The sequence below is a fragment of the Scomber scombrus genome, chromosome 4, assembly GCF_963691925.1.
Source record: "Scomber scombrus chromosome 4, fScoSco1.1, whole genome shotgun sequence".
Classification (NCBI taxonomy): Eukaryota; Metazoa; Chordata; class Actinopteri; order Scombriformes; family Scombridae; genus Scomber; species Scomber scombrus.
In genome coordinates this window covers 14,746,961-14,772,623 of record NC_084973.1, presented here as the reverse complement: position 1 = coordinate 14,772,623, position 25,663 = coordinate 14,746,961, and the positions used below count along the sequence as shown (strand labels likewise).

General features: G+C 40.3%; 1 protein-coding gene across 1 annotated transcript in view; it reads left to right on the top strand.

Annotated features, from left to right (window-relative positions):
* The first annotated feature begins 6,133 nt into the window (after positions 1-6,133).
* The window catches only part of pip5k1bb (phosphatidylinositol-4-phosphate 5-kinase, type I, beta b), a 32,292-nt gene continuing 12,762 nt past the window's right edge, over positions 6,134-25,663 (top strand). The window contains exons 1-7 of the mRNA XM_062417328.1: positions 6,134-6,230; positions 18,768-18,871; positions 18,989-19,057; positions 19,790-19,920; positions 22,630-22,747; positions 24,610-24,762; positions 24,860-25,159. Coding sequence (XP_062273312.1) covers positions 18,989-19,057; positions 19,790-19,920; positions 22,630-22,747; positions 24,610-24,762; positions 24,860-25,159 — 771 coding nt within the window. The 5' untranslated portion in view covers positions 6,134-6,230; positions 18,768-18,871. The remainder of the gene's footprint in view (positions 6,231-18,767; positions 18,872-18,988; positions 19,058-19,789; positions 19,921-22,629; positions 22,748-24,609; positions 24,763-24,859; positions 25,160-25,663) is intronic.

Below are 25,663 nucleotides of genomic sequence, written 5' to 3'. Positions count from 1 at the left end.
AAGTGTTTTTGTATAATTTTCAGTTTTGGGTAATTTTACCTTTTTTTAACCTCTGGCAGTTCACCACTTACCTTTGTACCATTTCAAGCTATTCATTGGACTTGACTGCTTGAATTTCAATAAAAAACTGGAAAAATTGGGGTGTTCTAAAACTTTTGACTGGTAGTGTATATATATATATGTGTGTGTGTGTGTGTGTGTGTGTGTGTGTCATTCTGTGATGCTAGGTTTTAACTTGAAAGTGAATGTGCTTTCAACAGGAAATTTGTGCATAACAGTTGCAGTAACATGGAACAACAGAGGAGGCCAAAAGGTTGGTGTTGTGATTAATTCACATCATATTACTTTTTGAGCTGTTGTTTTTGTCATGAGTACACAGAATGCGATCATTACTGAGCAAAAACTATTTTTTTGCACAGTGAATAAAAGCATCAACCAAGCATGATGCTTAATCTGCTCAGAAAGCTGTTGATTGCAAAGGACCACATGTATCCTGATATATGTTATTTACTGTATCTTTGTTCATTGATCAGTTCCCAGTCTGTCTGTGAGCTCACCTGTTTCACTGCAGACAGACAGACAGACAGACAGACAGACAGACAGACAGACAGACAGACAGACAGACAGGCTCACTTATTGCAGTGGGTGGGGAAATAAAACCAATGAATAAATATATTGATTCACAAACACTGTGCCAGTGTGAATAGTTTTTGATGCTCGCCTGGTCTGTTAAGGCTGTAAGGACTGAGATTGTAATTTGGTCTTGATAGGCATCATCATCCTGATGTTGTTTGCTCCAACACTCACTCAGTGTTTTCCAGCGACTGTAAAAGAAAAAGGTACTCCCTCTTTGCTTATGCCATTTTCATGATAAAAAAATGCTTTCTTTCATTTTATTTGAATTATTTCATAGATGTATGTTGTTACAGGTGGAAACAGTCACGTGTTTTACTGCGAGACCCCAGACTGTGCCACTAACGTGACCCGAGTGTTCTGTAACGACAATCTGCTCTTCAGTGACGCTAACATCCCAAAGTGCACAGGCCCTCCATCACCCAGTACTGTCTGCCAACACAATGGTCGGGCATTCATTTCCAGGGACACTGATGGTCCCTGTGAATTTGAGGGGCCCAATGGTTATATGGAGACCAAAAAATGTCGAGGTATTTACTTTCACATTGTTTTTACAGTGTGATTTTCTTCATTCGCACCTGGTCCAGAAAACAAGGGATTGCAGATATTTACTGTGTATAATGTTCATATCTAAGTTTCAGAAATCTGAATTACTCCTCACTGTAATGTTGAAACACCTGAATATTCTACACGTGTACTCCACTTATCCTGTCTGCCCTGTGAAGTTTTTCAGTAAAACAAACAAAAAAGAAGATAAACATTGTAATGATGATCTATGTGGCAAATTCAAAGTGAAAATCTGACACCTGTTGTGTGAAGTGTCCTGTTATGTTTTTATTTTGTTAACAAGGCAACCAGAAACCAAACTGGGTTCATAGTTGTAGCAGGGATGTTGAGGAATTAAGCATACACCTGCTGATTCAGGGAGAGGATGAATGAGGTTTTTCTTGTTCAGTGGGAAAATTAGATCGAGCAGGATTCAAAAACAGGCACCATGTGTTATGTGTTCTCATTGAAATGTTTTGATCCAATGTTTTGGTGATTGACGCTCTGTGACGCTTCTCTTGTTTTGTCAACCAGACCTGAGCAACATTTGTGATTTTACCAACGGTAAGCTTTTCATGCAGACACACCTTACACCCTGCTGCACACTGATGTAATTGAGTCATTGGAGCTTTTTATCTTTCCTCCAGGTAGTGCACCACCTCCCCTCTCCACCAAGGGTCAAGAAAATGATAAGGAGTCCCATGTAACAGAGATATCTGTGGGAGTTATTTGTAAGTATTGGACACCAATAAATGTGATAATTTGTCTGCACATGCCATGTTTTTTCAACTTCTGGATAAGTTACTGTTACTGACATTTGCCACTAATCCTACTTGCTTTTACTCTGCCATCCTCTGTCTACTTGCTTTCGCTCAGGAAATGCCTGCTTTTCAAATGCTATCTAAACTAAAGAAAGCCAGGTGAGATCTAAATTGTAATATGTGCTGCATTTATTGTATATTTATAAAACTATATTAAATGTCTTTTTTTTTAAATATAGTTTTAGTCACCCTACTGCTAATGGTCTTGGGTCTCACTGCCTATTTCTGTATGAAGAGAAAGAAAGACCGCAGTCAACAGCAAGCAAAGTAAGTGATATTATATATTCATAAAATTCCTTTATTCATATTTTTAACTGTGATGTTACAGTAAAAACACTTTCTCATTTTTAATATGAACTTGTTTCAGTGACTCTGATGTGACTGTACCCCTAGAAGACACACAGAGCTCTGGAGAAACCCGTGAGAGTTAGTGAACATTTAGCAGGCTGCACAGTGTAATTGTAGAAATACAGTAAGGAAACTGATTCTTGGCTGACTTTTTACACCTTCAGGGTTACTGATCGTGATCCTGGATTGTCTGATGGCAGTCCTACTTCTCAACGTGTCCATGGATCTTAAACCAAAAATTCCATTTGACATGTAGAAAGAAGAAGCTTATTGCCAACCGTGACAGCCTGCTCCACCTCCTAAACTACTACTTTTATTTTTACTGTAATTAATCAGGGTTGGTTTAAACGGGGTAGGTTGAGCTCTTAAGATTTTGTATTGTATGTAAATAAATATGCCTCCCCTGTCTTTCTGCTGGTTGTCCTGGAGCCTTATTTAACAGCTCACACACATATTTACCATTGTGTCATCAGCTTGATACTTAATGACTAATACTATGCTATACTTGATACTATGCCTAATTTAATGAGAAATGCATATAAACATGATTTTGAACTGATGACAGGTTTCAGAAGTCTGAAGAAGAAAATGATGTATTACTTCTGTTAGGGGTGATAATTGTAATTGATAATTACAATGGATTTTCTGAGATTGGTGTTGACAGTAGTTTTTATACAGCACAACCTCAGATTTCAGTTATTGAAGTTTGTGAATATTAGACTTCGTCCTCTCACTCACATTAAAAATGAATAAATGAAACTTTATGTATGGACTCAACTGCAAGTCCACATCAACAAAAACAAACTAATATAAAATAAAACACAAGACAATACAAGGACAAGACAGTATAAATATAGACAGAGTTAAAACAGATACAGACATGTGTTCCAATGCTTCCAAACACAAGAGGAGTATTTTGTGTCTCTTTGTGTAGGCTGGGCTAATGCCATCATGACTTCATTTTTTGATTAATTTAACCGAACCATGAATCTGTACATGAACCTTCTCAACACAGCATAAAAGGTTGGGACATTGTTAAAAAAAAAAAAGACTAGCTCTTGTCCGTCTTGGAAGCTTAAGCAGAATTCTAAATGCATCATTGTATGCAGCCTGAAGTCTCTTCATTTTTGCTTTGCTGTAATTGCACCAACGATAGGCTGCATAGAGTGGAGTACAATATGCTTTAAAAAGAGCTGTCTTTACATCATCCATACACATGTGAAACCGAGACAGCACTAGTGAAAATCACCAATGACCTCCTGATGGCATCTGACTCTGGACTTCTCTCCATTCTGGTTGTCCTCGACCTGAGCGCAGCTTTTGACACTGTCTCCCACGAAATCCTCCTGGACAGGTTATCCTCCATTGGAATCACTGACATCCCTCTGGCCTGGTTCCGATCATATCTCTCTGGCCGCACACAGTTTGTTCAACTTAAGAACCTGAGATCCGGCTCCTCCCCAGTCTCTAGTGGTGTTCCCCAGGGCTCTGTCCTTGGCCCCCTCCTGTTCATTATTTATCTTCTGCCTCTTGGTCATATTCTCAGGAAATTTGACATTCAATTCCATTGTTACGCTGATGATACCCAACTCTATCTTTCCACTAAGCCTTTTTCCACTCTGCCACCCATCGCCCTATCGGATTGCTTACTGGAAATTAAATCATGGCTCTCACTCAACTTTCTTAAACTCAACGGCGAAAAAACTGAGGTCCTCCTCATTGGTACCAGATCTACCCTAGCAACACTCAACACTTTCTCCATGTCCATCGACAATTCCACTGTTCCTACATCGCATCAGGTAAAGAGCCTGGGTGTTATCCTGGACAGCACATTATCTTTCGAAGCCCACATCAATAACGTTACTCGGACTGCATACTTCCATCTACGGAACATCAACCGTCTCCGTCCCTCACTTTCACCAACCTGCACCGCTATCCTGGTAAACACCCTGATCACATCCCGTCTGGACTACTGTAACGCTCTCATCTTTGGTCTTCCGCGGAAATCTCTTCACAAACTCCAACTGGTACAGTACGCAGCCGCCCGTATCATTACCAGAACCCCCTCTATTGAACACATCACTCCTGCCCTGCAGCAACTTCATTGGCTTCCTATCAAATCCTGCATTGACGTTAAGATTCTACTCCTCACTTACAAGATCCTTCACAACCTGGCACCATCATATCTCTCGGAACTTATTCACATCTACACACCCTCCCGAACTCTCCGATCCTCCTCCGCCAACCAGCTCTTTGCCCCACCTGCAAACTTAACTACCATGGGGTCAAGAGCTTTCAGCCGATCTGCCCCCCGCCTTTGGAACTCTCTCCCACCGGACATTTGCACTTCGGACTCTGTTTCCACCTTTAAATCCCGCCTGAAAACGCACTTATTCAGAGTGGCATACTCTGTCTCACACTAACTATGCAATCATGTTCTTGCTTATTTGTTGCACTGATGCACTTTATAGTCACATTCATATTTATTTCTTTATCTTTGCACTAAAATTTACCTGATTTTTATTGTTGATTTACTGTTGTCGTGTTTTTGTGCCTTGTAAGGTGTCCTTGAGTGCTTTGAAAGGCGCCTTTAAATAAAATGCATTTTTATTATTATTATTATTATCATCATCACACAGATCATCCCTAATTATGTGACCTAAATATTTTACTCTGCTCACTTCATTTAACACTTGATCTGCCAAAAGAAAAGAAGGAAAGTTTTGCTTCTGATCCTCTTTGGTTTTAACAATTACGACAACACTCATTTTAGAATTGAATTTGATGTCATACTGCATACCATAATTTGAGCAGATTCTGAGCAGTTGCTGTAATCCAGCACTATAAGACATATATATATATATATATATATATATATATATATATATATATATATATATATATATATATATATATATATATATATATATATATATATATATATAAGACACCTGTGGGTGCAATAAATGCTAAGTAGTAATGTGAACATTTTACACATCATATACATTTATTTGTCTGTGAATGACTTACTGCCAAACAAAATTACTGTTCATGTATAGGCCATACTAAAAAACAAGAAATATTGCTGTATTTATAACAATACTTTATGGCCAGTATTCTCATAAAATATGCATGTCTTGGGTAGTCTTCCAATACTTTTGTATAGATTGGTTGTTTCATAAAGTAAGGATAAAAGGGAGAAATTGGTTGATTTTGCAGTTTTATTTGTATTCATTCAGCAGTAGGGTCTGTGCTGTGAACCCACACAATGAGAAAAAGTCTATGTCAATTATGTCAGTGTGAAACATCCTGCCTTTTTTGCTCTACATACAAGTTTTTCTCCACCACAAGTTCATGTATATTGTCCCAAAAGTCACATTATGCAGCCAGGTAAAAGACATCAATTAACATTATAGCATTTATTTGTTTCTGAAGATTGGGATTTTAATTGATACCATGTCCCAAAAAAGATGGAATATTGAATGTATCAACTTGCAAAAACTACATTTGTGAGATTAAAAAAAGGGGGAAAAAGTGATGGGAAGTAGTATTATTTAGTCCACTCTGGCTCAGGCCTGCAGAGGGCATGTTTGAGCTGCTGTTATTTCCAGTGTTTTTACTGAATGACATGGTTGTATGTAAAGAGCAGGGCAGGGACGCAGAAACACACAGGGCATCTTGCTGTTGTCAACGGAGGAGTTTGTCCGGTAATACGCAGTCAGCTTGCGGGTGGGAATACAACGTCTTTCTTTACTGCATTTATTTATCCATCTGCTGCCCAGGAATCGACTGCTTGAGGAAAGGGCTTTCTGTGAGGACTGCAGCAGCTACTCAGAGGAACAATTATTTCTACAGGACTGCTTAAAAGAGGACGACTGGCTGGTAAGGTTGCTGTGAGTTTGATGCGTGGTGCGGAACGCGGATATCTTAATAAAATAAACAGATGTATCATGTAACTGTAATGACACGTAGACTTTTACCTATACATTAGTCTACGTTTCGTGTAAGTGTGACTTCCCGGGTGTTGTCGCGACAGGTGAAAAACTGCAGGTGTGAGCTGAAAGTGTTTTACCCAGCTGTTCAGTTTGTGATCACCTGTCCTCACCATGTTGGCTGGAGATCCCCGACAAGGCTGTCCCCCCACAGCATGTGTTTTGTGTTATTGGTTAGAGCAGTGGTTCTCAAAGGGTCCCCAGGAGTCCTTGAGGGTTTTTTTTTATTTTATTTTTTTTTACTTTACTTTATTTTCATTACAATTGCATCCACAATTAACACAGTGACCGAATGTATGCATATTGTGGTCATGGGTTTTTATACACTTTCTGTAGTAACACATCTAAAAGCAAACATCTTATCAGATGGGGGACCCTAGGGCAAAATCTTACTAGCTGGGGGTTTGTGGTCTAATTTGTGTCAGTTTTAGGGGTCCTTGTGAAAAAGTCTGAGAGCCACTGATAGAGAAGACATGATGAGATTAGAGGCATATGGTTAGGTCTTTCTTTCTTTCTTTCTTTCTTTCTTTCTTTCTTTCTTTTTTTGCAATCATTTAAATTATGAAATTGAAGTGTTGGTGAGGTGAGCTGATTGTGTGTGTGTTTGTCGGGAGAATGGTATCTAATATGGATATCATTCTTGAATGTAAATGAAGTTCTAGTCATTGTTGTTGTTGGGGTAAAGTTGTACAACCCGTTTGTTCTTTATGTGTAGCTGCTGAAACCGCCAGTGTTTGTTGTTTGCTGTATCAACATTAACTTTTTGCTGATTTTTTTCTAATTAATGGGGAAATCTTTTAGTTTTCGTTTTTTGTTTACGTGTCTGAACCTTTGTGTTGCACATTTCATGAGAAACTGGAAGTCTGTCCAGTTCGATGGAAAATGAGGCAAGCATGTTAAGGGTTGAGTAAACCATTTTCTGTCAGATGAAGAAAGTCACTCATTCAAAACATTTGGCCTTTGTGAAAGTAGAATAAATGTACAGTTCAGATCCCCTGATGTTTCTTAGCACCTGGCAAAGGCTGACTCACTTCAGCCTTTTGTATACCTTTTGTAAGTTGCTAAGAAACTTTACTGCCTGTTTGTAGTTATACATCAGCTAAATCCCTTTGACATAACATTTGCTGTAGATCAGGTGACAAGTTTTCTGTATTCCATATCTCTATCACTGGGCCAGCCTTTCATTTACTGGTCTGAGCCTCAGTATCTATCACTGCTCTTTACAGTGAAGTGCGACATTTCTCCTCTTGGGTAGCTGGCAGCCAGGCTTCTCACGATCCCACTGAAAGATTTACTGGGCTGTGACTGTGAAAATAGCTTCTCCAGAGCAAAGAGAAAAGGAGATAACTGGTTATCTTTTATGTTATGCTTGAAAACAGAGATCTGCCCATTGAGCTGAAAAACATGAGTGTCCAGTAAATCATCTGCACTCATTTAGTTGGCATGCTTAGCTCAAATAAAATAAATGGCAAAAGAATTGTGTGTAAATGGCATTACAGCACTGACTAAATACAAATGATTTTAATGTACAAAATTGTGTTTCGGTTTGTTTTTATCAACGAAATAGATGACAAGCTTTTATGATGAGATGTGGTTCCCTCTCTGTGGTGAGAGTGACAAGATCTTGAGCAACTTGAATGAGAAACATTTCCATTTAGAAATGACTCAGTTTCTTTTTTTAATTCATACAAACTGATAATTTGCTGATATGACTTTTATTTGCTTTTTCTTTAGCTCAGCCAAACTCTAGACCAACTCACCTGAAACATCTGGTCACAGGGTATCCTGGAGGTTCAGATGGCTAAGCAGTGCATTATGTCTGCTATGCCCTGGGTCTGATATTGCCCTGTGACCCATGTCATGTTATCGTCCTATGTCTCTGAATTTCTTCTGAAGCAACATATGTTAATATAACTTGTGATCATTCCCTGAATTATAAACAAATACAGACACCAGTTATGGCTGGGTTTCGGTACTCGATACCTTTAAGGTAGCATCTGAAAGCATTCTTCTATTTAATGCAACACGTGATTGGCTCACCCCTGCAGCAGGTGAAACCCATACAGTCTATGGTGATAATACTTAATTGTACAGTTTTGTACAGTTATTTAGTTAATATTTCAATAATTTGAGCACTTTCAAATGCATTACTTTAAGAATTTTGTGGATGGGGGGAGTGGTGGCATTTTATATATTGGTATCACTTTAAGGATACTGATATTGGTACTGGTATTGTAATTTTACCACACCAGTCTGTGTACTGATGATTGGATAAAGTGAATAATCATGCAAATCTGACTGGTTTCAACCCAGCTTTTAGGACAAGGACAATTTGTTACAGGAATATGAGCCTGTGGTTTCCTTCATGAACTTCCTGTTTCTTCCTGATTTGACTGAGAGGCAGTGGCATCGGCCCAGTTTGGTCCAGGTTGGTCAGCGTGCCACTGGGGATGTTTGAAAGGGAAAATGGCTCATGCAAATTCCCCACTCTCTCTTTGGGAATAACACCTGAGCTCCTGTGCTGTGCTGCCTGCTGCCCTTGTGCTGATATGTTGCTTGTCAGAGTGAGCAGCGTCCACGCATTATGTAATATTTTCCATATGAGTAGCAGCAGAAGTGCCACAGCACTGCAGAGCCAAAACCTTGTCATCACAAATCATGTTTATTCTGTGACACTCAGCTCTTTCCTCTTCTTGGGCTTTTACAGTGGTGGTGAGTGTTCTCCTAAATTAGCAATTAAATCGTGAAAGTGGCTGTAACTGTAAGCGTTAATCAATAACACTGATTCAAAGCCAGGGCCACCTTTTCAAACCAACATTAGTGTATCTTTTTTTTCCTGAGCTGTGCACATTTAGCCTGCTGTGTGAGCTTCCTGTGAAGAGGTAGCACAAGAAATATAGCAGCTGAAGGGGTTTTTAGTGCAGTCTTGTGATTTTGGGTCAAAGAGCATTCTGTGTACTGTGCTCGTACTGTACCATGGGATCCCAGTAGTGATAGGACCAAAATAACATGCATATGAGGCTCATTAAAGACAGTTACATAAGTCAGTGCCCCGAACAGTAGTTCTCAGCTCTCTCTCTCATTCCTGATAATGGTCCAGCCGACTGATGTGTCCTGTATTCAGGGGTGTGGCTCCATGTTGGGTCTGGTTACATTTAAGATGTTTTGATTAAAAAATACCTCACTGTGTTGTGATAATGAAGCTCAGCCACTCGCAATGTTTGTGTGTGATTAGTGTGACCTCTCTTACTACTACACCCACGCTTCTGTCAGGGGATCCTCTCTTGCTCACGTTGTCTACAGTGTTATATTCTGGGTTGAAGTGCTAATGTACCAAGAATGAGCTGAAAGCATTACTAGTGTGTCTGTTTTCATCTCAGGTTAATCAGCACCTTGTCAACTTTTTCTTGTTTCTCGTCTCAGTTCAGTTGTAGCAACCGGCTTCTTTCATCGGCAGCTTACAGTAATTTTAATTGAAAAGAGCATTTCATGGGAGGTTAGAGATTATTTGTGGGTTGTTTCCATATAGATTGAAACAAAATGTGGCAGCCATTATTGTGAGTCTGGGAAGTTTCTTGGCAAAGATTTATCTGATTTATGGCTCTAACGATTAAGGGTGTTGTGTGTTGTTCAGATTGTAAATGTATTTTCAGGTTAGTTTGGGATTTTGGGCCACAAAATGAGATGAACTTGACTTTATTGGAAAGACATTCTGAATATAATCTTCCAGTAATTAAATATGTAGCACTTGTGGAATGGCGCACAATACAGCGTTGCCTGGTGGTGGTGGTGTTAGCAGTCTCCAGTGGATTAATGAGTTTTGTATGGTGTGTTTTCCTACTAAGTCTCCAGGTCAGTACCAGGCCTTAAGGATTTACTACTAATGATTACTTTTTAAACTGGTTAATCTTGCACTGTTTTTGTGGTGACAAATGGTTGTCAAATGACAATCAGAAGTAGCCAGACCTCAAACTGTACCGGTAACCAGACATCCATTAACATTAAGGATATGAAATGTAACCAACCTCTTACATTTGTGAAGCTTTAACTGTGTTAAGTGTTTATGTATATAAATATAATTATTAATCTCTTTTACAATTGTCACTAATTCATCAATAGACTACTAGATTCAATTTACTACTAAAATCAGATGCACCACACCTGACAATATGAATCAGAGCACTGCTGAAAAAGAACGTGTATCGTTGCATAAAACCCAGACAGGTCAGTGGGCAGTTCAGTGTGCAGTATGACCCATATTGTATATTGATCTGTCGAGGTTTAGTCTCCACACCTCTGTTAACTTGTGTTGCACATCTACCTAAGCACAACAACGTGGGCTGTTCTCTCTCTGTTATCTGTTTTATTGTGCTCATTCATTGGCCTGGCTGCACTCATGTCAGCACATACCACATACTACTGATAGCTACTGGGACTCAGTCAGTTACGACCTCATAATCAACTGTCTTTTATTATCAGTGCGATCAATGTTCATCCCAGAGGACATAAAACTTGTTAGAAAAATGAAAGTTGGAGTCCTCCGTCATTATTTTACACATTCACAGGAAACAGAGATTGTACGGCAGTTGTAACAAAATGGGAAATCCTCTCCTGGACATTCAGTCACTCTCTTCACCCTGTGATTCTGTCATTTGTTGTACAGGTACTATGAGGTACTACTGAAGTAATCGTCAGTTCACATATTTGTAGAATTGAAATTTTGTGTACATAGATAGCAGCTCAGAGAACTTGTAGATGTAGCAAAAACCCTTTAAATAATCCTGTATATAGTATAAATATAATTTAAACACATTTTTTCTTGGCAGGCCACAACTTCCTACAACAATCCTCTCTCTAACAAGTTTTGGTGGCAATGTAATGCTGGATACTTTTTTCTGTCAAGTAAAGCACTCAGTCAAGTGGAACAAGTGGAAGTTAATTATGCAAACTGACAAAACAATCCACATTCACAGCACCTTATGTAACTCCTGATGATGTGACCCGACACATATTTGTCAGTCAAAGTCAGTTTTCTGCCTCACTAACTTCTTAAATTCAGGAATGTGACCCCGCTGTGTTAAATTTAGGGGACAGCTACTTTAATTGTGTTTTATGTTATTTTTCAAACATACTGAAAACAGAAGAAGTAAGAAAAAATATCAAGGATGGCTTCCATGACAAAACATTTCTTATGAAAGTTAGAGACCACTGGCACAGAGATTTGTTAATCTTGGGAAGACTGTCAACAAATACCAATGTCAGGGTTTGTTAACATTTCCTTTATTTTAACGGCAGCTGAATTTGTAAGCAGAGTTTCCCAGTACTATCGCTTTGATCATAATGACCTCCATAGAGGAGGTTGCTCTTTCCCTGGCCAGCAGCACGTCGGCACCAGTTTCTGGGAGGGTGAAAACAAAATCTCCCAAAGGAGGCCTGCAGTGCTGATTGGCTCATAATTATGCTCCTCTGAATACCAATTGGTTGTTGGCAGAGCAATAGGTTGGCAGCCTCGTAGGAATTCAGATTATTCAGGGGTTGTGATGTTTGTTGTTGTTGCTTCTTGTTGTTGTTGTCATGGCCCTGCTGAGCCCCCCCATTCTCCACCAAGCCCCAACTTCCACTTTCCTGCCATGGTAATGATGAAGCATAGAGAGGCCCATTCAGGGAAAAATGAATGCATGGACAGTGAGACATAGAAGGGTGGGTAAAGACAAGTGAGAGAAGAGAGTTAAAGAATGTGGAAAGTCAACAAACAATGAAATTCCTCCTCTTTTTCTTTTTCTAGCAACTTCCGACTTGCGATCAATGAAATCAGGGTGATCTAATCCCCTCTTACCCCCATGATTGACCACTTTTGAGAACAATAAAAGGCAAAAACAACAAATCATAAGCATAGAGTCACCCTTCCGGCTTCAAGAGGACCTTGGACTCTGGGGCAGGGCTGAGTAAAGCTAAGCTAAGCTTGGATGGGCAAGGCTCTCTCGTTCTTCTTGTGTCATATGATCATGTTTTCCATGTGACGTTGGAAGCTGGAACTAACTTGCGTAGACACCACTGGTGTTTGAATATAATAAACCTGCTGTATAAGTCTTTCTCATCTCTGAGTGTCGTTCTGCGGTGTATCACTCCATCAGGGCAGCAGCCTCTCCCTGCTTCTCTGTTTTAGAGAACATTGTCTCTGTTTTCTCTCCATATATTCTTCTCTATGTTTGTCTCACCCCCCTTCCTTGCCTCTGTTGAATCATGTGACTCTCTGGACACAGAGGGCGACCTCCTCCTCCTCACTGCTTCCCATGCAGAGTGCAACTACAGAGAGACGCTCTGTGAATTACAAATATACAGGCCAAGTCCTCTCCCTGGGTTTCATGTGTTTTCTTTACCTTACAAGATCAAAAACATTCAGTCAGTTGCTCTATATTGTGTGATTTTGCAATTGTCATACTGTTTGCATTATTACAGAGTTGAATTTGTTCCCTGCTGTTCTGCAGGGGATAATTGCCTTGCTTTGGTCTTATGTGTTGTTGCTGCAGAAATCACAATGAAAGCAACCAGCTAAATATTGAAAATGATCACCTTTTGTTCTCTTCATCTCTCACTCCCACTGTCTTCCTTCTGTCTTTTTCATCCCTGCCCTCTGTCTAGCTCATCTAAAAGGTCAAAGTGCCCTGTAGGTGCTGTCCCTCTTTATCTTCTACCTTTTGTCTCTCTTTATTTGCTGTTGCCAACATGCAGACTTCTTATGAAATATGGCAAGTTAAATGTACTGTATGTGTATAGATAGCATGGCTAGTGGCACACTATCGAGCCCACTAAAAAAATATACAGATTTATGGTATACAGTGCTGAGTACATGTTGTACACTCTGCTCTGTGCTGTGTGATGCATTGGGGATAGTACCTGCTCTCAGTGCAGCTGTGTCATATTTCTTCTTCCAGCATCAGGTTATCACTGTTTCTTCAGCGACACTTTCTCTTTTGGTTAGTTGGTCAGTGTTTGTCGCTTTGAGGAAAATCTCTACTCTACTAAATCACTACTGAATGGATTCTATAAAATAAAGTAAAAAACAACATTTGAAGCAGAATGCAAAAAGAATTTCAGGGCTGTATCAGAAAAGTGACAGCTAGATAAATACCAAAGTGAAGAGATACGTTTCTAGCTTGCTCTTAAAAGTATTTAGCGAGCTGGCTCCTCTGATATCTAAAGAAAATGTGTTCCATAACTTTGGGGCATAATTGACAAAGGCTGCATCCTTGATTTTCTTTTGGCTGTTGCTGAAAACCTTCAATAAACCAGCAGCAGATAATTGCAGTGTTCTTGAGGGTAAATAGTATACAAGGGAATAAGCCATGTAGCTTGGTCATAGCCTATTAAGGGTTTTGTATATATGGAGGAGGACCTTAAAGTCAATTCTAAATGTTACAGGAAGCCAGTGCAGAGCAGCTAAAACTGGACTAATGTGCTTGCTCCTCTTGTTTCTGGTTAATAGACAAGCTGCAGAGTTTTGAATGAACTGAAGTCTCGCGGTGTTGTTTTTTTTTTGTGAGGCCAGTAAAAAGTGCATTACAGTAATTGAGCCGACTTGAAATAAATACATGAATCTGTTTTTTCAGCATCTTTTTGATTTATAAATGGTTATACTTGAACTATGTTTATAAGGTGGGGAAAAGTATGCTTTTGTCACCTTGTTAATGTGGAACCTGAAGTTTAGATCTGAATCTAAAATAACACCAAGATTTGTGACCTCAGATTTAATCCAGTGATTTAATTTCCCCAGATTATTAAACATAATTTCTCTTTTTATTTTGGGGCTAACTAGTAGGATTTCAGTTTTGTCCTCATATAACTTTAAGAAATTATCGCTCATCCATTTATTATTTGCCTAAAATGTGTAGTAATGGAGTTTATAGTTCACAGGAAGACACTTCTTTGAAGCAGAAGATACAGAGAAATCTGAAACAGATCTCAGTTCTAAATAATACCTGCCTGTTGTTTTATAGCTTCATTCGGTGTCACCAGGGAGAGAAAACAGAGATCGTGTTTGTGTATAAGATGTGTGGTTGTGTTTACAGGGACACAAAACTTCTGTGTTCAAACAGTGTGCATTTTCTGCTTTGTGCGCTTTCCGTGAGGCTGTCTTATTGGAAAGGATCGAACCTGATCAGAACTCCTGAATTGAAAGTCATTTTTTGTTTAATCTCTTTGTGTGTTTGTTGGGTCAAACATCTTTGAAACTGATGAGCAGATATTTCTTTTTAACTGAAGATCTCACAAAGACACAGTTAGACTCTTCTCTAACTCCCCCGTCCACTGCCTGCCCTTTCTCACTTTTTGTTTATGAGAAAAAGTCATTCTTGATGTATCCACAACAGCCAGGAGCAACTTGAAGAGGACTACACATCATTTCTTTATTATTGCCTTTGATAGGACTGATCATTTCAGCTTGGCTAGAGGAGGGGAGCCCACACACGTTGGATGTTTATTGCCTGCTGCACAATTCATAATAGACCACAATATTTCATTTTCATTTCAAGAAACTCTTTGACATGGTTGTTATGTTGTATGTTGTATGTTATCAGATGACAAAGTTTACACAAGGCGTCCGAAAGATAGTTTCTGCCTCACGCACAACACTGTTGGGAAAGTTGGTACTTCATTTCATTAGTATGCAGACTTCATTTCAATGTGTTTAACCATGCAGCCTGTTAAGTTTTTTGCGATGCTGAAAAGATTGATTAAAAAAAATACAAACAACTATGAAGAATTTCCCAAATTAATTTTTGCTAAGGAGGAGTTTCTGTGAGCCGTAGTCAAGGATCAGTGCAGTTAAGTTGATGAAGCCGATCTGCTCCAGGCCAAACTAAGCTGACTCTGCGTGCCTCTTCTTGATTGTATCCACCCAAATCCAGATATCTGTGCTTATCTAACATCTCACAGCCGGGGACCGTGAAGGTCATGAAAGCCCAGCAGTCTGGTCCTCAGCCCTTCTGCATTGCTGGTCTGCTATTGATTCTCCATTATGTCTCCAATCTGCTGCAGTAATCCAATAGTATCTGGGGATTGAAGCAAAGCAGACCAAAACTATCCTGTATACCTTCTGGAGATAGAAACTGGGGGATACCTCTTAGCCCTGATGTCTCTATCAGATGGTTTTAAAGATGGTTGTGCTCTTCTGTGGGCATTGCTGTTCCACTTTTATTAACATTAATTATGTATTCTTACTAAACCAGTGTGTATCATGGCAGGTGATGATTGATTAATCTGTCTGATTCCGGCCATTATTATTATTACCACTAGTCTGCTCAGTGGGATCTGTTAGGGAAAATTGCCACAGCTACTTAGACTTCCTGACAGTTCAGATGCATTGGATCTGCATTTTTATCATACCAGACGGCCCATGTCTGCTCTCAGCCACATATTGTCCTTGCCAGGTCTGCTTGGCTACAGACTGCCTATTTGACTTCCAGAGAGGCAGCATTGGCAATACTCCTGAAACCATGGAGGAGATATGGCATGAGAGCCAGTGTTTGATCTGCACTCTGCAAGTGTGTTTGTTTGAAGGGTGGTAGAGTTTCTGACAAGGGCGTGTGGACGAACAGGAAGAGAGCACTGACGGAGAGAAGAGTTTTGTAAGTAAAGTTTATTTATATAAAACCTTTTTAAAAGCAGTAGTCACAAAGTGCCTCACAGGTTGGAAAGATAAATAGGGTAAAAAGTACATTATTGACCAAGTCTGTGTTTTTACAGATACTCAGTAATAGCTGTTTTGAGTTTGCAAAAAAACAACTTTGCATTGCAGTAGTCTGCTTCTTTCTATGTGTATGTTTTTGTGCATGAAATCCAAACTATGAAATGGTGATTAACACAGAGTGTATATGTCCTCATTCCATCGAAATGTTCCTCTTGTTTACACAGTGCAGACATGGTTTTACACAGTTTTACCACATTAGATTTGAGCATTGATTTATGACGTCTGTATGACCTTGCTCAACTTTCATAAAGGCACGGAAACAAACAACTTGCAACACAACCCCTCGAACAACACAAATAGTTTGTATTATGTACCATAAAATCGTTATTAGTGCAAGTTGTTCTTATTCTGATTTATTAGATTTTCAAGTACAGAGTTTGGTTTTATTGATCGGTTGTATCGTTTACCCATTTGGTTCTCACCCAGACCACAGAGCCACTGTCTGCCAGATGCATTGATTGGACAAAGATGCAGTTTTATATTTGTAACACTCAGTAATATAACTGTGAAGAATGTGAAACACACCTTTCTGTCTACTTTGTGTGAGTGTTGTGTGCTAGTGCTCTGACTTCCTTGTTATGTGCTCTGAAGCCAGTGGTGTTTTCAGTCGGAGTGTATGACAGTGGTAAGACATGGCTGATTAGGATGATCCATCCATCCATTTTTAGCCATGTGTCCATCCATCTGTCTGCCTCGCTTTTGTCAAGAGGTGAACAACAGACCTGCTGTTGTTCACTGCAGCTGCGGGCCTCTTCATGGATTGTTCTGGAAACGGTCTGTTGGAGCACCGGCTGGGTTGAGGGGTCAGGTGAGAGAGAGAAAGAGAGAGAAAGAGAGCGCTGCTCCAAACAATCCCTTTTAACACTGACACTCAGGCCAGGCCTGAGCAAAGAGCCAGACAGGCCAGTAGGCCTATTAACATTCCTCAAGTTCAGAGCACACAGCCAGGCATACAGTTTAATGGCTCAGGTGGATCAACACCTCAACTCTCAGTGGTGATGAAATCTTCTGATTCATTTGTAATGGCTCAGCTCCTGATTGATAACAGGATTTTGTTTGGTGACAATTCACACTGACCTTTTGTCTTGGTTTCATTTCAGTATCTTTTTGTTGGATGAGTCATTGAGATTCGAGTGATTATCTCTGTTAATTCGTAACAGGGAGACAAAAGACTGAATATTACTTTAAAGATGATAGAGAAAATATACACAACAAATACACTCAAACTGAAACAAAGTTTCAACTTAATGTAGGGAGGAGTGCTTCAGCCAAAATGTATCTGTATTGGTGTCCCCTCTGTGGTTATAGCAACAGAAAGGCTGGTGCACAGATAAGGACCCAGTCTGGAGATAAGAGCTTAGTGTCTACTACATTCTTTTAATATCCAAATGTGTGTGTGTATGTGTGTGTGTACATGTTTTCATCTAAGGATGCAAATCTCCTTTTGAAGACTATTTTTAAACATGGATGTAACATATTCTAACTGTGATAGAGTCATGTTATTGGGATGTGATTACTGGACACGGAGCAGGTGACGGGAGGACACGTAGCAGTGAGCGCTGATGAATCAGAAAGACATTGTGTAATAGTCAAGGCTCTGAGCAGGGCAGGTGCATTTATATGCAGGTGGTGCTGTGACTGCAGACTTGCCAGAGCTTGTCAGACAAAGTACACATTTTTGCAGGTGTATCTATTAAATCCCTGCTCCTCACTCCCTGCCTGTGCCCCTGTTTTCCCATTCACTCAGAAGACACAGTGACGCCACAGTCTAACTGACTGATGTCACTCTGCTTTATTTTCTCAGTTTGAAACATGAGGAATGCATACCAGAAAAAAGAGGGAGGGAGAAGGAGTGAGAAAGAGAGCTCTGCAGTAAAATTCATTGAGAACATATGAAGAAAAGGGACAGACTAGTGTTTTGTGGCTCAGTACAGACATGTTTGTGCTGTAAGCTGGGCAGTGCCAACAGATTGTTTTCAGCCCCAGGGCTACACCTCATTCACTCTGCAGTTTTGCTCCTTTATGAGGTGTTGTTTATCCAACACACACATACACACACACACACACACACACACACACACACACACACACACACACACACACACACACACACACACACACACACACACACACACACACACACACACACACACAACACCCACACACACACATCACCTGCAATATAGAGGAAAAATGTAAACAGGGAAGTTAGAGATGATGAGAAGGAAGATGTCTGTAAATTTCAAGTGTGCTCTTTACATCTGCACACTGTGAATGTGAAGGGCTGAAGTGTAACGCTGGATTGTGTCGTTTCTCCAAAAGCTCTCTTCTCTTCTAATAAGAGGTGGGATAGTTATTACATATGATTCCATGAGTCACGATTGACTGTCAAAGCAGAAATCTCTTGCTGCAGGCCAGTTCAACACAAAGAGTTAAGAAATAGATTAAATTGCCTCTCTCATCAGGCTGAGATTAACAGGAGAATTATGGCATTAAAATGGCCTCAAACTGAACACATACATAAGTGTATCATAATTAATTAAGGGATCTTTGCTGGTGGACATGGTCCCCTCTCATCTTCATCTTGTCACATCTGAATGCAGAGGCTGTGAGCGCTTTTTTGCCCTGTTTTTTTTTTACTGTGTTATAGTAACTCTTTGAGCATCTGTTCTCTTGCAGAGGGTCCCCTGGCAGACCCCAAACTCCTGATGATTACTCCACCTGACAATCAAGAGATGTCGCCCTGATCACTGTTTGTTGGGCGCAGCTTTTCATTAAGCAAGGTAAACTATGCTATTCTCTTTCTCTACATATCAGTCACCATATTCATGATTAAAATGCTGTTCTATGTCATGAAATCAATCCCAATCTTTTGCTCCATTACTTTATTTTATTTTCAGATGTCAACCACAACAGAAAATGGGATGGGAGGGCCTTGGAGTACCAGCAGAGAGAAAACATACAAGAAGGTAAAATGTTTTGCTATTTGTACAAGAGCCGGACTATGTTTGGTTTTATTTTCCCTTTTATGACGAATGGGAACCTGCTTTCATAACATTTATTTTGGATTGCTGCTATTCAGAGCCAGCAAGTCCAAAAAGGCCTTTACTTCTGAGCCACATGAGTCACATGAGTCCTTATAAATGTCCTTCTCTAGTACATAATGTCCTGACCCCTGCCAGGGCCGGCTGCCAGAGATCAGTCAAGTGCTGGTCTGGTCACACTTGTTTTCCTTCTTTCTTAAAAAAAAGAAAGAAAAAAAGAACTTTAGACGTCAATTTAGACGGCAGCATTTTTAAAGACGCCAATGTTACAGGGCTTTCCACAGTGGCTACCACTGTTCAGGTTGGGAATAAAAACTGGTCAAAGGTCTTTTTGTAGTGGCTACCCAAGAGTATACTTTAATTTGTGCCCAAGCCTGTAAGACCTGTTTTGGGTTTGATGTGTTAGTGTAGAAATTGTACCATGAAACTCTATTATTCTTTTAAAATGGGCAAACAACAAAATGAAATCAAAGTCTGCAAATGCTCTTAAGACCAATATTTAAAGAATAGCAGGAACAGCAGGAGTACCATTCTCAAGCTTGCCTCTTTTTTCTTTTTTTTTGCAATCCTTTTTATGTGCATGTATGTAATGGTGATAGCAGGAACAGTGTTCTGTAACAGCCAGGATAATGTGATGTTTTCTATTTTCCCATCAAGACCACGTCATCGGCCTTGAAGGGGGCTATTCAGCTTGGTATTGGCTACACAGTGGGCAACCTCACCTCCAAGCCTGACAGAGACGTGCTTATGCAAGACTTCTACGTGGTGGAGAGCGTCTTTCTGCCAAGGTCAGTACCTCGGAGTGTCAACCTGCACGCACTTATGCACACAGCTTTTCTACACAGCAAGACATCTTTCATAATGTATTCATTTCCTGCAGCGCTCTCTCAATGTGTGAGTTTTTTGTTTAGCGTTGATTTGCACATCGTCATCGATATAACAGGCAGACTTTCGCATAAGAGCAAGGCTGGTCTGAAAGAACCAGTGAATCAGAAAGCTACTTCATAAAAACAGATTATGTGTAGGTGGTAACAGGGTGCTCTTGGGCTGCGACAGTTTCCTGACTCTGCAAGGCGAATGAATAGAAAGGCAATAAGACCAAGCTTTGCCTGTCTGCCCACTCAAATATTACATGTCTGGGTCTTGTATTTAAAATATTACATTTATTATTAATCATGCTCAGTGGAAACTACAGATGCTGGACATCCAGTCCACGCTGCCACCACAAAATGCCTCCATCATCATAAAACTATTCTAGTGGATTATCCTGCCAAGAAGTGTAAAATCAGCTTACTGTGTGCCTCTTAATGCCACAGTGCAAAACATATGTCAGTGCAGTGTGCTGCTCCATCATCTCAGGCTGTCTTCACAATTACATCATCAGCGCAAAGAAACAGTTTATATAATCCAAAGTGGACCCAGGGATTCTTTGAAAGACATACATTAACACAATGTCAATGGTCACATAAATACAGTATCTATGAAATTACAATTAATCAGTGTTTCATCGCAGATAATAGTTTTAGAGGATCACATCGTTTGGTGTTTTCTGTATGAATGAACTGGTGATATTCCTCTTCTATTTGGACATGTGTTATTTATGCCATATCTTGACAATCTTATAAATATTTCAACAAATATATGGATAATTCCAGACCGTCTTTAAAACTGAAGCTTCAGAAAGAGAATTAAAGAGTCCTACCAGGAAATGTTTTTATGTTTAACTTTGAGATGGTGCACCAGGATATGCAAACTCAGTATGGTTTATGCAAACCTGGTCTTGGCACGCACAGTGACCTTTTACTGCTCTGTTCCTCAGTATCAGCTACATTATTGCTACTGGTTTTGGTGTTGGCCCTCCAGTGTTGAGTGCTTAAAAAAACCTGCTGTAGCATGTTGGAGTACAAAATACAAATAGTTAGAAGCAAACTCGTTACATCATCTTCAGTCTGCATTCAGAGTCGAGGCTTTTCACATAATGGTGAAATGAAATGGAAGTTGTTGTTATTATCTTCAGGGCCAACTGAAATCAAATATCAAGTCTGCGTAGGGAAAAAGACACGACAAACAAAACATAATCAGTGGGAAACAAAAAAGGATGTGTTACATCTGACATAACCATTTCCCTCAACGCTCTTACTTTCTTTGTGCTCTGTTCTGTTTTGTAATAGCACACAAACACAAACCCCCATCTTTCTTTTCACCCAGCAAGAGTATCCTGAGAGAGCGTCTGAGTGATGGAGATGGCTCTCAGATGCTTTTATTGCCTTCCTCTCTCTCACCACTCTTCTACCTCTCTTCCCTCTCTTGTTGTCATGCTTCTCTGGAGGTTTTTCCACTGTTGTTTTTGTCCTGTCAGTCTAATTTTTGGATGGCTAGAGATGTCGCAGATGAGACTCCCACACAAATAGTTTTTTTTTTCTCAGTGTATGTATCTCTGACAACCAGCACACATCTTTGCAAACACAGGCAGACACATATGCACGTACACACACAGACAGATGGCTCACTGACTAGATTTAATGAAACATTTCCAGGTACTGTGTTTTACTAAATGGTTTCCATGCAAGGCGTACGTTACTACCATGGACCGTCTTTCATTGATGATAGATTATTGTTCCTGCCACACTAAACAGAGCAAGTCAGATTACATTGTAGAGTAATCACAGGTATAGTGTTACACAGCAGGGCCTCATTGTTCCATGTATCCCCTTACAACAACACAATAGCCTCCTTACCCAGAAAATCCAAGTTTTCACAATATTAACCAGATTTAGAGGTGCCCTGGAAAACAAAAACCTTCATTAACCCACTTCTTGTAGATTTAGGGTCAGAGAAACTGATTCCAACAAAGGTTTATTTTGTAAAGGAAGTGACAGCAGACTCAGGCTAACCTTATCAGACGTTACTCCTGTGTTACCGTGTTCCCCTGAGATTCAGGTTAAGTTGGTAAAGCCCATCTGAGAATTTCAGGTTTCATGTTGCAGACAGGACAACAAAAATGTGGGTTATTTTGTGTTTGTTGTTTTTTTTAATGTGTGACCTTTTTACTATTCCTTTTCTTCCCCTTGGAATCGAGGCTCATGTGTTGTAGTAACACTGTTTGGTGTTGTAATCAGAGCTGTTTTCAGTCTCCAGGCGGAGAACTCTATATGGGCCAGCTTGTCATTATGAATGAATCTGGGTTCCCATAGATGACTTTACTGAGGCCTGTTCATGCATGGGTGGAAAACGTTTCAAGGGCCCACTGATACACTTACTGGGGGTCAATAGCCTAGATTCACAGGCACAAAGAGGAGGCGTTGCAGGTTACTTTCCCCCGGGTGGTGCCTGTTTGGGAGCTGTGCTCAAATTCGATACCGATATGTTTCACTTATATAATGTTAAAGATTCTCCTCATTGCCCCTCATGTGAGTTAGTGTTGGAATAATGTATCTAATGTACTGTTATATATTTTTTTTGTTTCCTTGGGGCTGGGGTATCATGGCACATCCCAGTGAGGGAAGCAACTTGACCCCAGCACATCACTACCCTGACTTTCGCTTCAAGACCTACGCCCCGCTGGCCTTTCGCTACTTCAGGGATCTGTTCGGCATCAAACCAGACGACTACCTGGTAAGACTGAAACCTTGCTCAGATCTTGTTGGTCGTGCCCTGTTTCATCTCCACGTCTGCCTAAATCTTGTGTGTACATTCATATCCAGTCTTCAGATTCAGTCTGATTCAATCTAACTACTTTGCAAAGAGTCACATGGCTGTAAGGAGGAAGTTTAAAGTAAGATGCTGAACGTCAGCAAAATTTTGCCCATTTTAGAATTTTACCCAGAAAAAAGTCAGTCAGTTAAAATGTGTACACATTCTGATACAACACATTGTATTTCTGCTCAGTTTGAATTATTTGTCCTCATAATCTCCCCAGACTGATTCCACTCCATTTTTTGTAATGAGTTTTATTTAAATAAAATCCAAAGACAATTGTTGCTCCCTCAAAGAAGAAGAAATGATCTACTGGTTGTCTTTCTCCTGAATCAATTTCCATTGACTGAACACTGTGATCTTCCACCTCAGTACATACTTTTCAATGTGTTTGAGAGAGAGAGAGAGAGAGAGAGAGAGAGAGAGAGAGAGAGAGAGAGAGAGAGAGAGAGAGAGAGAGAGAGAGAGAGAGAGAGAGAGAGAGAGAGAGAGAGAGAGAGAGAGAGAGAGAGAGAGAGAGAGAGAGAGAGAGAGAGAGAGAGAGAGAGAGAGAGAGAGAGAGAGAGAGAGAGAGAGAGAGAGAGAAAACACCCCTGTCATAACAGACTGCTTTTATTTATGTGCTCTACATGCCATCCTGTGTAATTAATTTAATTTGTTGCTCACCAGACTTCACCTTGTTGCCATATTCGTTCCTGTCCTACACATACGCCTCTTGCTTGGAACAAAAATTAGATTTTGTGTAATCTTGTTTGGGCGTTATCATGTTATGATGCCGTTTTCCTATTTTTCTTCTGCCATCGAGTCTTTTAAAACCTCAACCGCTACATTCTAGTTTTTTGAAAGCCAAAATTTGTTTCTGCACAAGTAAAAGACAAAAAACTGCGGAATAAATAAGAAAGACGGAGACAAAATGTAACTCTAAGGCAGTTGAATGAAGATGGCAGAGGGCACAGCAGCTAAGAGGATGTACTCATGATTGATGTGCTTGAGGTGATGATGAATTCATCCACACCAAGGCCACACAGCAGAGCCCAATTAGAATAGAGAGAACACACACACACACACACACACACACACACACACACACACACACACACACACACACACACACACACACACACACACACACACACACACACACACACACACACACACACACACACACACACACACACAGTATCCTGAATGCAAATGCAGTAAACCGCTGATGTGTTTGTGCTGGCAACTCAACGTGACTGCAGACAGTCTTCAGTGAGAGAGTCTCTGGAGAGGAAGAGTGGATGCCTCCAGTGTTTCTCCTCTCCTCTGAACATGTTGCTCTCATAACTCACTGATTAACGTCCAACACTGCTCCTCAGTCTGCTGCTCTGAGACACACACACACACGCGCGTCGATTGCCATGCTGGGATGAAGGCTTGAGATTTTTATTTTTTTTCAAGTACAAATCAGTAATTGCTCCTGTGACACTCAGCCAAGGAGCTTATACAGTGTGTTTCTGCCCATGTTAGTTGGCTTGTTTGGCTGCTTGTTGGCAGCAGGGCTCAGATATCTGCAGATTTCAATAAAATTATACACAAGATGTCTGTGGTGTTGTACGGTATCTTTGTTTCATCATATTTTCCATGAACTTTAAATACTGCTTTAGTTTTTTTCTGAGTAATTTGTGTGTTCAGATCTGTTTAAGTTCGGAAATGTTCAAAGTGTGGCTGGTTCCTAGCAGTGTGACCTCTGCTCCATGTGAAATCCTATCTGTTTGTTTGCATTTGTCCTCCCTCAGTACTCCCTGGTAAATGAGCCTCTGATCGAGCTGACCAACCCCGGGGCCAGCGGATCTCTCTTCTACCTAACAAGTGATGACGAGTTTATCATTAAAACAGTCCAGCACAAAGAGGCCAAGTTTCTTCAGAGATTACTACCTGGATACTATATGGTGAGACATTTAAAGTCATTTTATGCGATCTCCAGCATCTGGAGAGGTGGCAACTTAAAAAAATGTATATATCACCACATTCGTTTATCCATCTCAGAACCTGAACCAGAATCCACGCACGCTGCTGCCCAAATTTTATGGACTGTACTGTATCCAGTCAGGAGGCATCAACATCCGACTGGTGGTGATGAACAACGTGCTGCCTCGCTCTGTCAAAATGCATTACAAATACGACCTGAAGGGATCCACCTACAAGAGACGAGCGTCCAGGAAAGAGAGGGAGAAGTCGTGTCCGACCTACAAAGATCTGGACTTCCAGGACATGCACGAAGAAGGGCTTTACTTTGATACAGAGACATACAACAACCTGATGAAGACCCTGCAGAGAGACTGTCGGGTAGGTGGATGGGTAGATGGCAGTGGCTTGATGAGATTTCCTGTATGTGGGCTCATGTTGCTGTCTGCTTTTGAAATGGCAAAGTCATGCCTGAGCAGGAAGGTCACCATCAATTCATAAAAGGAATTTGTGCAGCAAACAAGGAAATCAAGGTTCAGGTATGAGGATGAAGTATCAACATTACCAGAGTTCTTTACTTAGACCAGCCATGTATGTTGAATGCTCATTCCTTCACACCAACATGAAAACATTTGACCACATTGGTATTATGTCATGTGTCATATCAGTGTTCAGAGCAATTTGCTTTTGACCTGGGAATTCACTCAAGTGTAGGAACATAGCTGTTGAAGGGAAGTCAATAACCTCTCATTCTTGTGGCTGATAATAGAGGCTTAAAACACATGCTGCACTGTGTACTTGTCCAGGACTGTGAGTGCATCTTAGGTCGGACAAAATGTTTTGAAAACAGAACTTCCCATGTGTTGTGCCAGTGGGACCTCGCTG